Raw genomic sequence first — 10,605 nt, 5'->3', positions numbered from 1 at the left:
CTGCGGGACCTGGGTTCCCTCCAGCTGCACGGAGCGACCCATTGTCACCAGAAGGGGGGATGGAAACGTCGGGGCAGGGGCGGGGGACAGGGACGGGCCGGGCCCAGCAGGGCTGCCACCTGCAGGGGCTGGGGGGGGGGTCGGGGTGTGTTGCTGGAGCCCCTGTAGCGGTTTCATCCCTCAGGGAACACACGGACCTCCACTTAGTGCCAGTTCATAGAAAGGCCATTTTTAATAAGAAAAGAGAAAAACAATTTGAAAGGCCCCGATTTCCGCGGTCAAAGGACATAATCTGAAGGACAGGGGAGTGCGGTGCAGGCACCTGGCTGATCCCCCGCCGCTGGGGAGGCGTCGCCGAGGCCTGCGGGTCCGGCCCGCCTGCTGCGAAGGGCGAAGGGCGAAGGGCGCTCCGGGCTCAGGTCGGGTCGCGGCCTTGGGTCGCAGCGGGCCTCAGGCGTTCGGGTTGGTTCTCATGAGCTCCACGTCCGCGTCCACCATCTCCCGGACCAGCTCCTGGACCCGGCGGGGGGTGAGGGAGGAGCTCGGGGCTCTCGGGCGACAGCCCCGCCCCGGCCGCCCCGCGCCCCGCTGCGCCCCGCGCCCTCCGGCGGGGCACCCCGGGCACCCCCTTCCCCCCGGCACCCCGCCCCCCCCCGCGCCCTCCGGCGGGGCACCCCGGGCACCCCCGCCCCCCGGCACCCCGCCCCCGCGCCCTCCGGCGGGGCACCCCGGGCACCCCCGCCCCCTGGGGCCGGGCATCCCCCCCCCCTGGGGGCCCCAGCCGGGAGGGCAGGCGCTCACATCAAAGGCGACCCGGGGCTTCCAGCTCAGCTTCTGTTTCGCTTTGGTGCAGTCGCCCTGCAGAAAGTCCTGCGGGGAGGGGCGGCGCTGGGCGGGCGGAGGGCGGAGGGCGGAGGGCGGAGGGCCCAGTGCTCCCGGCCCCTCCCGCTCGGCCGCCGCGCCCGGCTGGGGACCTGGCAGCCCCGCGGCGAGGGCCGGGACCCGGGACTGCGGTGGCCACTGCTCCCGATCACTGCGCTCCTCGGGCGGGGCAGGAGCGGACACCCCGCCGCCCGCACCCCCGGGCCCTCCCGCCGCTCCCCTCCGGGGCGGGGCGCACCGCCGAGGACCCCGGCGGGACCCCAGTGCCCCCGCCCCCTGCCCCCCCACACCAGTGCCCCCCGGACCCCAGTGCCCCCTCCCCCCTAGGCCCCAGTGCCCCCCATCCCAGTGCCCCCTCCCCCCTCCGACCCCAGTGCCCCCGCCCCCCGCCCCCCCACCACGGTGCCCCCTCCACCCCTCCCCGCCCCGCCCGCAGCGGGGCGCTGGTGTCCCTCATCCAGGCGACCTGGGGGGCCTCGAGCTCTGGGACCCCGAGGGCTCGCACGGGGGAGGGGGCAGCACACCCACAGGCATGTAAAAGGAAACCGAAGCTCAGGGGCGGTGACCGGGAGGACGGACAGGCCTGTGCTCCCCGCGGTCCGCCCCCCCCCCCCCCAGCAAGGTATTGGCAGGCGGAGCCGGGCTCCTGTGCAGGAGGGCCGAGCTGCCACCTGCCCCAGTGGGCCTCCACCCTCCTCACCCACCGAGGTGTCCGCGTCTACATGCACGCTACGACCTCGGGGTGGCCCCGGGCCTCGCCCTGCAGCTGCTCGGGGCAGAGCCGGCCCTTCAGGAGGCCTCCCCGGAGGGCGACTGCCTGCAGGAGTGGCCGCAGCACAGGGTGCGATCCTGCTCGGCGCCCTCACCACCGCCTCTTAGTACAGGTCTCTGCAGACCACGGAGGAGAAAACCAAGATGAGAATTCCAGGATGATTCGGAAAAAGAAAGGGAGGGAGGAAGAGAGGAGGAAAAGAGACCATTCTGGGGGGAGACGGGCGTTGAGCTTTGTGGGTGCAAATGCTTCATCCACGGGTGCACAAGGCGGGTCCTGAACCCCGAAGAATGGGAGGCAGCCTGACGGGGAGCCTCAACCACGGTAAACACCCCCGAGAGAAGGATCCCGGCCACACAATGTTAGAGCCACCTGAACCAGCTGCATGGGGTGAAGGCAACGGACGGGTGATGCACCTGCTGCGGCAAGCCCGCCCCAGGGATTTCTGATGGAGTCCCCGAAGGGTAGCGGGGCAGGGGAAGGCTGACAGAGGCACAGGGGCTGGGCAGGGCCCTGGTCACGGCTAAGACCTCCCCATCCAAGGCTGTCGGGACGCTCTCATGAATGAGAGCACAGCAGTCCGGCTTCTCGGAGCATCACCTGTGAGGCTGCAGCCCCCTGGGCCAGAGTAGGCCCCCCCGGGCCAGAGCAGCCCCTCCACCCCCCTGGCACAAGGTCAGCAGTAGCCTAGCCTGACAGCCCTTCCTCTCATCACCAGGCATTTTATCATCTCACATCGTCACAAGTTTGAAAAAGCCCAAGTACTATGGGAAGGTGTTTCGAGACAGCCACACCCCGTGAATCATGTGACTTTTATTAGTGTATTGTTATAGTTATTCTATGTTATGATTCGTTATTAATTTCTTATGTGCCCATTTTAGAGATTAAACTTTATCACAGGCACGCAGGTAGAGGAAGAAACATGGCGTATAGGGGGTTTGGTTGGGCGTCCAGCTCTGGGCGGGTTCAGGCATCCAGGGGCGCTGGGGCTGGGAATGGACGCCCCTGGGGTGAGGGGGGCTCCTTACTGTGCCTTTGGGCCCCTTCTCCGACAGAGTAAGCTCAACAGCCCTCATTCTCCATCAGCCATCATTACTTTTTAGGCTTGAACAACTCAAACTCCCAATGGCTTTGCATCTCACAATACGCCGAGGTACTGATTTCCTCTCCCGAGTGTTGATAATAGTAAAACTAAAGTTATTTCTGCTGCTCCTGACAGTCCATATACAGATTTTTCAGGAAAGGTAGGATACAGAAGTTAATAATGAGCAATTCAACACCGCATGGAGCTGGAAATATAAGTGGAAAAACAAATTAAATTCTCTTTCCTCTCCCTAAGTAAACTTGTATGTACTTCCACAATACTTCTCTATTTTACTCTAAGCGTCACACAAAGATGGTCATTCTTTTCCCCCGAGAGCTGTGAAATGTGGTGTCATGAAGCAACACCGCCCTCCCTCGATTCTATAGCCGTTGCGTAGCTCCAAGTAACGTGGTCAGTGTTTAATCACGCAGCACTTGCTGTAAATCAACCAGCATTGCATAGGATGCAATTCATGGCTCTGACCTTATGGTTAGCAAAACCCTAAAACCCAGTTTGGCTTCAAATGATCTCAGTAGGCTTGGGAAAGGGAGCTTTGTATTGTAATTATGTTTCCTGTATTTTCCTACAAGTAGCTCATAATATAAAAACAACTAGGGAACTACAATTAAGGAGAAAGAAAACTGGCTCTCCAAAGCTCAGACACAGACATCGCTACCATATGCCGTAAAAGTATTTCATTGAAACCAGAGACGCACCCCGTTCGACTTCCCAATTTAGTTTTGAGCCCAACTCCTCCGTTCCAGCCTAGCAGCTAACTTTAACCTTCTGCCAAGGCTCTGTCTCCCTGAAATTTAATTAGACCAAGAGCCCTCGTGAAGGAAAAGGATGAGGTTCCACCAGAACCAAGCAGCAGCTCTCTGCGCCAGCTGCCGGGAGCCAGCATCCAGACTCGTCCTGTGCCTCCCTCATCGTGGGGCGTCCGGCTTGTCCCACACCTCCCCTTCCCTGAAGGACCTTCTAACTTCCTTCTGTTGTGTCCTTTCGAGAGAAGAGGCAGCAAATGGTTGAGGCCGCAGGGTTTGGGGCACAGGGTGCACTTGGAGGGTGGCGTGGGGACGGTGTGGCATGGGAGCGCCGGTGGCTCTGGAATGACAGCGCGGACCTAGAACGCAGGGCCGCCTCCTTATGGAAGCTTCAAGAAGCTTCTTCGGCACGTGAAGAGAGAAGGGGCCCTGGAAGCTTGATCCCTACCTGGACGGACATCAGCAACTAGCTGCTCTGCTCGCAGGACTGTGTGGAGCAATGGGGTGGCGGGGGGCAGATGAGGCCACAATACAGTTTCCTTTTACATTTCACAAACCTTCTCCACGAGGGCGTGATCATCTCCTCGGGACGAGAGAGAATGATTCATCTATTTTTGTTCTTCGCTTCATTTTTGACAGTTCAGTTCCTTCTTTATTTATAGGCTTAGAGTCGTAGGATGACAACAGGGGCAAGAGCTGATTAAAGAGAAGATTTTATGTACAGTTTCCAAGATGGACTTTGTGCGCTGGGTGGTCTGGAGCTTTTCTTTAAAAAAAGAGACAATAAAGCTCTGGGAAAAATTTAAAGCATTTCTATGTGAATATGACATTTCCTGAACTCTGGCTTCTGGTGTCTTCAGTGTTTCCATTGCTGTTCCTTAGGTGAGCTATACAGTTTCAACATGTGATTTATTATTGTCAAATTCAATTAGGTTTAGCTGAGCATTTTACAGCAGCACAACAGCGTGAGCGAGGAGGAAACGTGCATGTCCAGATGCCTGGAGCCCCCTGTCTTTCTCCGGGGCTCCCTGATGACCGCTGCCTCGCAGACCTTCAGGAGCTGTCCTCCGCCCGCGGCTGTCAAGGCATAAACCCCACAGGCCCAATGCCAATGGCCCGGGTTGCAAACAGCGGCACGGTAGGAGGGCATGTTTTGCTGCAGCAATTTTTCAGGCTTTCCTGGCTTATGTTCTTGTTATAGTGAACTGATAAAGGGCCAGACCAAATCCTGGAAAAGTCATTAAGCCAGTTCCTGAGCCCACAGTAGTTAACATAAAATCCAGAAAAGGAGACACCATGCTGTGCTATTATCTTCTACTCAAACTACAGTCCCCTTTCCTCAGATCTCTGGGTGCCTTTTTATCTAGATCAAGATAACGACACATCTTTAAATTACACCGGTTAGTTTTCTTTCCTCCCTTCACCCTCCCGCCCCCCCCCCCGCCTTTTTTTTTTTAATTTTGAGGGGTGTTTAACACATTAGATGCCTTTGACACCCACCCACTTTCCCTAAAATCACTGTGGGGACTGCTCTTAAATAGACTGATGGCATAGGATAACTTCTCAAAGTTCATGGAGTCATGCTCTCTGTCTCCCCTTTTCACTGCGGTTGTGTTGGGGAAATTTTAATATTTATTTCAAATTATGTGTTGGATACGATGTTGATTTCTCAACAGGTCAGCCTGTGAGGTTTGCAAAGCACATCTGTTTAGGTGGAGAAACATTTTGAAAGCGTGAGCTCTTTTGGCAGGATGTTGTTAAATTTCTAATGTGCATATTGAAATAAATTGACTCTTGAGTGCTATAAATAAGGAGAAGATGTATAGACAGGGGATGTTAATAAAGAAAACTAAGACCAGTAAAAGCCCTGGTTACACATCTTCAAGAGTTTAAAATATGGAGCTGTGAGGAACACTGGATATTCATTTCTTTCCTTCTACTTTTCAGAAAAAAAAATTGAGGAATAGCTCAGGTTCCAAGGGAATAAAAGAATGAAACAAATTTGGTTCTTGATCTAACTTTATGCTAATGTGGAGTGAGCAGGAAAACTTTACTCTTGGGGAAATGCTTCTTTTTAGAGATGAAGAAATGCTAAGAACAAGACAAAGCAAAACAAAAAACCAAAAAAAAAAAAAAAATCAAGCAAAACAAACCAGCAAAATGGACCAAGCCTTAAAGTCGTTCAGAGTATCCCAGTCAAGATTCAGGACGTGCAGCCGGGAGTCGGTAAGAATGAGAAAAGTCTGAGAAAGTCTGCAATGTGGTATGTGTCCCACGGGGCAGTTTAAAGCCCTGCGCCCAGGAGCCTCCCCAGAGAGGGAGGGAGTCTCCGTGCGGAGGCCGCGGGTTCTTAGGCCTAAGAACCGTATGGAACATTCCCCCCTTCGCTCCTGCTGCTGGCTATCAGCACAAACCCAAGCTGCAGCCAGGCCGCTCCTTACTGACAAGGGCCGATAAGAGACAAGAAGAAAACAGTGGGCTGTCCCGTCTGCTCAGGAAGCGGGACTCAGTGGGCCTGTCCCTCAGCAGGCGGACACAGTGCCGTCAGCCCCCAAACAATGCTGGGGCTCAGCCTCAGGGAAATTGAGTCAGTCAGCACCCGCTCCAGAGCTACTGACAGAGGAGATAAAGTGGCAAAGGGAGCAAAACAGAGTGAGCAGGCCCTGCACTGTGCCCCTGTCCTCAGTTCCCCGGGGGAGGCTGCTGGGGGCACCTGGCACAGGGCAACATGGGACACCTGTGCACAAAGACTGAGAGCCTGTGGAGCCCCCACAGCCCCACGGATGGCACCTGTGCACCTAGACGGGCAGCCCGCAGAGCCCCCATCGCCCCAAGGATGGCACCAGTCGCACCTAAGGATGGCATCTGAATGCACCTAGACGGGCAGCCCGTGGAGTCACCATTGCCCCCATGGTCACCTCCACCGGTGGCCTTGACTGTGAGCCCTGGTGGTGACCATCAGGATGTCCACAGTGACCTCTTGGACAGTGCCTCTGGGCGTCTCTAGGATCCTGTGACCCCTCATTGATCCCATTTTTTTGGGTTGGGGACCACTTATTTTCAGGTGATAACATATGTCATTTGGAATCAGGAGCTGTTAAGAGCTACCCAACAGAGGGAGAGAACCACCCCCCCTCTGCGTGTAGGCCCCCCCACCCAGCCCAGCAGAGCCTCCGTGGGAAGTGAGTGAGAACACTGTCTTCCCCATGTGTCCCCGTGTGAACAGAGATGCGGGGTTGGGGGGGGAGGACCCAGTTAGGGGAGAACCCGACTGATGGCGTTCACGGTGCCGCCTACGTATCGATGCTGCTTCCCTCCATGTGTTCTAAACATACGGTCAGCATACAAAGTGAGGTGGCGTTAGGCAAAGAGGTGACACGCACAGACAACACGATCGTGTGGGGGGAATGTAGGACTTAAACACGCTAACTGCCTTTTCAATACTTTTTTAAAAATACGGCGGCGAAAGTCCCTTCAGGCAGTCATGCTGGAGACGTGTGGAGGCGAGGACAGTGGGCCATCATCCTGCGTGGAGTGCACACACAGACCCACAGGGTATCCATGCCGTTCCTCCCCCCCAACCCCAGGCCCAGCTTCTCCTGCCGCATCTGACCGGGCACAGGCATAGGGTGGCCCTCCAGCAGGGTCCCCAGAACCGTCCGGCCACGTGCACCCTCCGGCCCCGGGGGCCCCTGGGGCCTGTCCTGTGCAATCGGGCTCTGAGTGAGCGAGCAAAGGAAAGCATTTCTTAGAAGCTGTGCCTTGTAGCTTTTGGGGAGCTGTCTGCTTGTAGGTCGGCGTTTAATGGGTTGCTTTAAATAAAAGCATCAGGGAGATTTTGGGGATGAAGTCTTGCATCATATGCATTACGAGGTGCCATGCCTTTCTGTACCTGTTGCACATCCCTAATTGTAATTGTAGAGTTAATTTTTGTTGTTGTTGTTAGCTTCATTTCTTGATCCCGGGTGCTTACAGGAGTATCAAGCTGGGGAAAGCTAGATTAAGTGCTGTAACCGGAGCCCTCTTGGTTCTGATTTCCTCACTGATCTTTGCTCCAAGCAGCTGATACGGGGGGCTGACTCACAGCTGTGATGCAGAGCCAGCTAATGAAAGGGAGATAAGATTGTTAGTGACCTCAGCATTCCAGGCTTCAAAGCCAGCACCATCTTCATTCGAAATTACTGGTTACTGTTAATAACTGGATCGAGGGTGTAAAGATTTGCCCATGCTGGTAGGAGGTGACACAAACCCCGAGGAAAGGAGATAAAGCAGCTTTAAGTGGGCTGATTAAAGATTGTTGTGACCTAATTGGCGAGTGGCGCTCCGGAGCGCGAGGAGCAGGCTGCCTTTCTTTTGCCACTTGGAGGACTTTTTACCCTCAAAGCACTTTACATACATCAGCTAATTAAATCTCCAGACGATCACATTCAAAATGCAACTCAAGAGATCTTGCATCCATTTCAGGTGGCTGCTTCCTGGGGACGAAAGCACCGCGCAAAGTGTCTGTGCGGGTGAAAGCCCTACTGCCCTGCCGCTTACCTTCAGCCTGCCTGTAAGAGGAAGCACCTCGCCACCAGAGAGGGCCAACTGGGGCCACGGGGACCCCTGATGGCACCAGGGGAAGCGTCTCCCCTTCAGCTCGATCCCCTCCAGTTTGTCAGGAAACATGCCCTGCCCCTCAGAAAAGGCTCTGCCCTCCCTCTGGATATCACTGCTAAGAATATTGTAAGTAATCCGAATGCCTCCATGGTAGAGATGGGGTATTTTTTTCCTTTGGGGTTTTTCTCAATTTACATAGTATCATAGGTCACTCCAATTCAAGAAACTCACTTCAGTAATCCTTCCTTCTTTCAATTTATCCACCTGTCCATCCATCCTTCCATACATCCAACCATCCATCCATCCTTCCTTCCATCTATCCACCCATCCATCCATCCATCCATCCTTCTGTCCATCTATCCATCCTTCCTTCCATCCATCTATCCATCCATTCATCCTTCCTTCATTCCATCCATCCATCCTTCCTTCCATCCATCCATCCTTCCATCAATCCTTCCTTCTTTTCCTTTCCTCCATCTATCCTTCCTTCCTTCCACCCTTCCTTCCTTCCATCTATCCATTCATCCTTCCATCCTTCCTTCATTCCTTCCATCCATCCATCCATCCATCCTTCCTTCATTTCTTCCATCCATCCATCTTTCCTTCCATCCATCCATCCATCCATTCCTTCCTTCCATCCTTCCTTCCATCCATCCTTCCTTCCATCCATCCATCCATCCTTCCTTCCTTCCATTCCATCCATCTATCCTTCCTTCCATCCATCTATCCATCCTTCCTTCCACCCTTCCTTCCTTCCTTCCTTCCTTCCTTCCTTCCTTCCATCCATCCATCCGTCATCCTTCTCCCAACCAGAATAAAAATTAGATGGTAGGGTCATTCAAATGTACACCTCTAGATTCCTTCAAACATTCATTCCCTCACTAACTTGTTAAGAAATTCTAGGACTAACCTGGCAGCTGACTACATTCAAATTCTTGTTTTTCGGTTGTTTCTCTGGGGATTTTCATACTGAGGAGAAAATTAAGACACCTATGATGACGTTTGTTAGTAAGGGTTTTGAGAGGCATGGAGAAGAGTATTAAGACAGAGACTTGCTTCTTTATGATTTTTATCTATCCATCATTTCGTTTCCTATCGTCACGGTTCGTAACGAGTTTACCTGGCTGCTGGGGGTCTGTACGACATGTTACCTTGCATTCTTTCTTTCATATGTTTCTAAGAGGAACAGAATCCTATACCTGAACACATCTATAGAGAGATTTAAACAAATAATGTGGTTAATGTCACAAAGCCCTCAGTGGTAGGGTTTTGGACGAGAAGCCAAGATTTTTGGTTCTTAGTCCAGCGCTCAGAATGCTCGTAGTTCCAACCCTCACTACAAAGTCCTATAAGCGACACACTTTATGCTTCACTAATTTAAGTGTCACAGAGATCTCTAAAGACTAAATACTGTGTCAACATATGGAAATATCAACATACTCCAGCACTGAAGGAAAGAGATGAACAGAGGAGAGTAAGTCCAGTATGATTCCATGTGTGTGAAGTTCCAGTACCCGCAACCTAACTGATGGCGACAGATGGTAAATCAGTGGTTACAGGGGAAGAGGATCAACAGGGAAGGTGTGCGAAGAAACTCTTGAGTGATGTTCTTCATCCTATGGGAGTGTAGCACACATGAGCGCATGCATTTGTCAAAATGGACCAAGATACATAGTGAAGGTCCGTGCATTTCCCTGTATACAACTTCTATCTCAGCAATAAAAGATCTGTAGGCACCACCGCCAACACAGAGGTATTGCTGGAGAGACCTGGCGTCACGGCATGGCTCAACCACTTAGCTGTGTGGCCGTGGGGGGCAAGTTCCTCAGTCTTTCTGAGCCCCGGGTTTCAAATCTGGGGAAAACACCACCACCTATCCTGCAGAGTTGTGAGGAGTCAGGATGACACATGGACTGTAGCTACTACTACGTCTGATTTATTTTACACTGTTAGGGCTAGCTTTTGTAAGGTATAGGGAAAGCTATCCTTTTAATTTCTTGTAGTAACGTCATAGATGAAAATGTAATCCTTTTTTTAAAAAAGGTTTTATTTATTTATCTATTTATAGTGAGTAGTGGGATGGGCAGAGGGGAAGGGAGAGAGAGAATCCCAAGCAGACCCCGCACTAAGCGTCATGACCTGAGCCGAAATCAAGAGTCTGATGCTCAACCCACTGAGCCACCCAGGTGCCCCGAGAATGTAATTTTTTTAAGTGAGTTGTCTTACATGCTTCTATGTTACTTTAACCTTGCATGTAGCCTGACTTCTCCTATTTTAGATCATCATTTTTTGAATAATTAGAACCAGAATATATAGGATTTTGTATTCGACTTTTCCCCCAATTATCGTGAACGTCGCATATGCTCCTGACTGTTGGTTGCCAAATGCTTATAGTGTTGGAGCTGGGGAAGCAGCCGTGGACAGGCCAGGCCCTCACCGTAAGCGGATGTTCTGGTAGGGAGAGAAGGTCAAGAGTACAGGAGACTAGAGAGACCGTGTCAGCT

The 10,605-nt window shown here is 53.1% G+C and overlaps 1 protein-coding gene across 1 annotated transcript in view; it reads right to left on the bottom strand.

Moving 5' to 3' along the window:
* Window positions 1-207: 207 nt before the first annotated feature.
* The window catches only part of GMDS (GDP-mannose 4,6-dehydratase), a 583,021-nt gene continuing 572,623 nt past the window's right edge, over window positions 208-10,605 (bottom strand). Inside the window, exons 10-11 of the mRNA XM_055321890.1 lie at window positions 802-870; window positions 208-513 (exon numbers count right to left, since the gene is read on the bottom strand). Of these exons, the coding sequence (XP_055177865.1) occupies window positions 451-513; window positions 802-870 (132 nt within the window). The 3' untranslated portion in view covers window positions 208-450. The remainder of the gene's footprint in view (window positions 514-801; window positions 871-10,605) is intronic.

This window comes from Nyctereutes procyonoides, unplaced genomic scaffold (genome assembly GCF_905146905.1).
Source record: "Nyctereutes procyonoides isolate TBG_1078 unplaced genomic scaffold, NYPRO_anot_genome, whole genome shotgun sequence".
Lineage (NCBI taxonomy): Eukaryota > Metazoa > Chordata > Mammalia > Carnivora > Canidae > Nyctereutes > Nyctereutes procyonoides.
The sequence above is the reverse complement of the archived record's forward strand: the minus strand, read 5'-3'. Positions and strand labels throughout refer to the sequence as shown.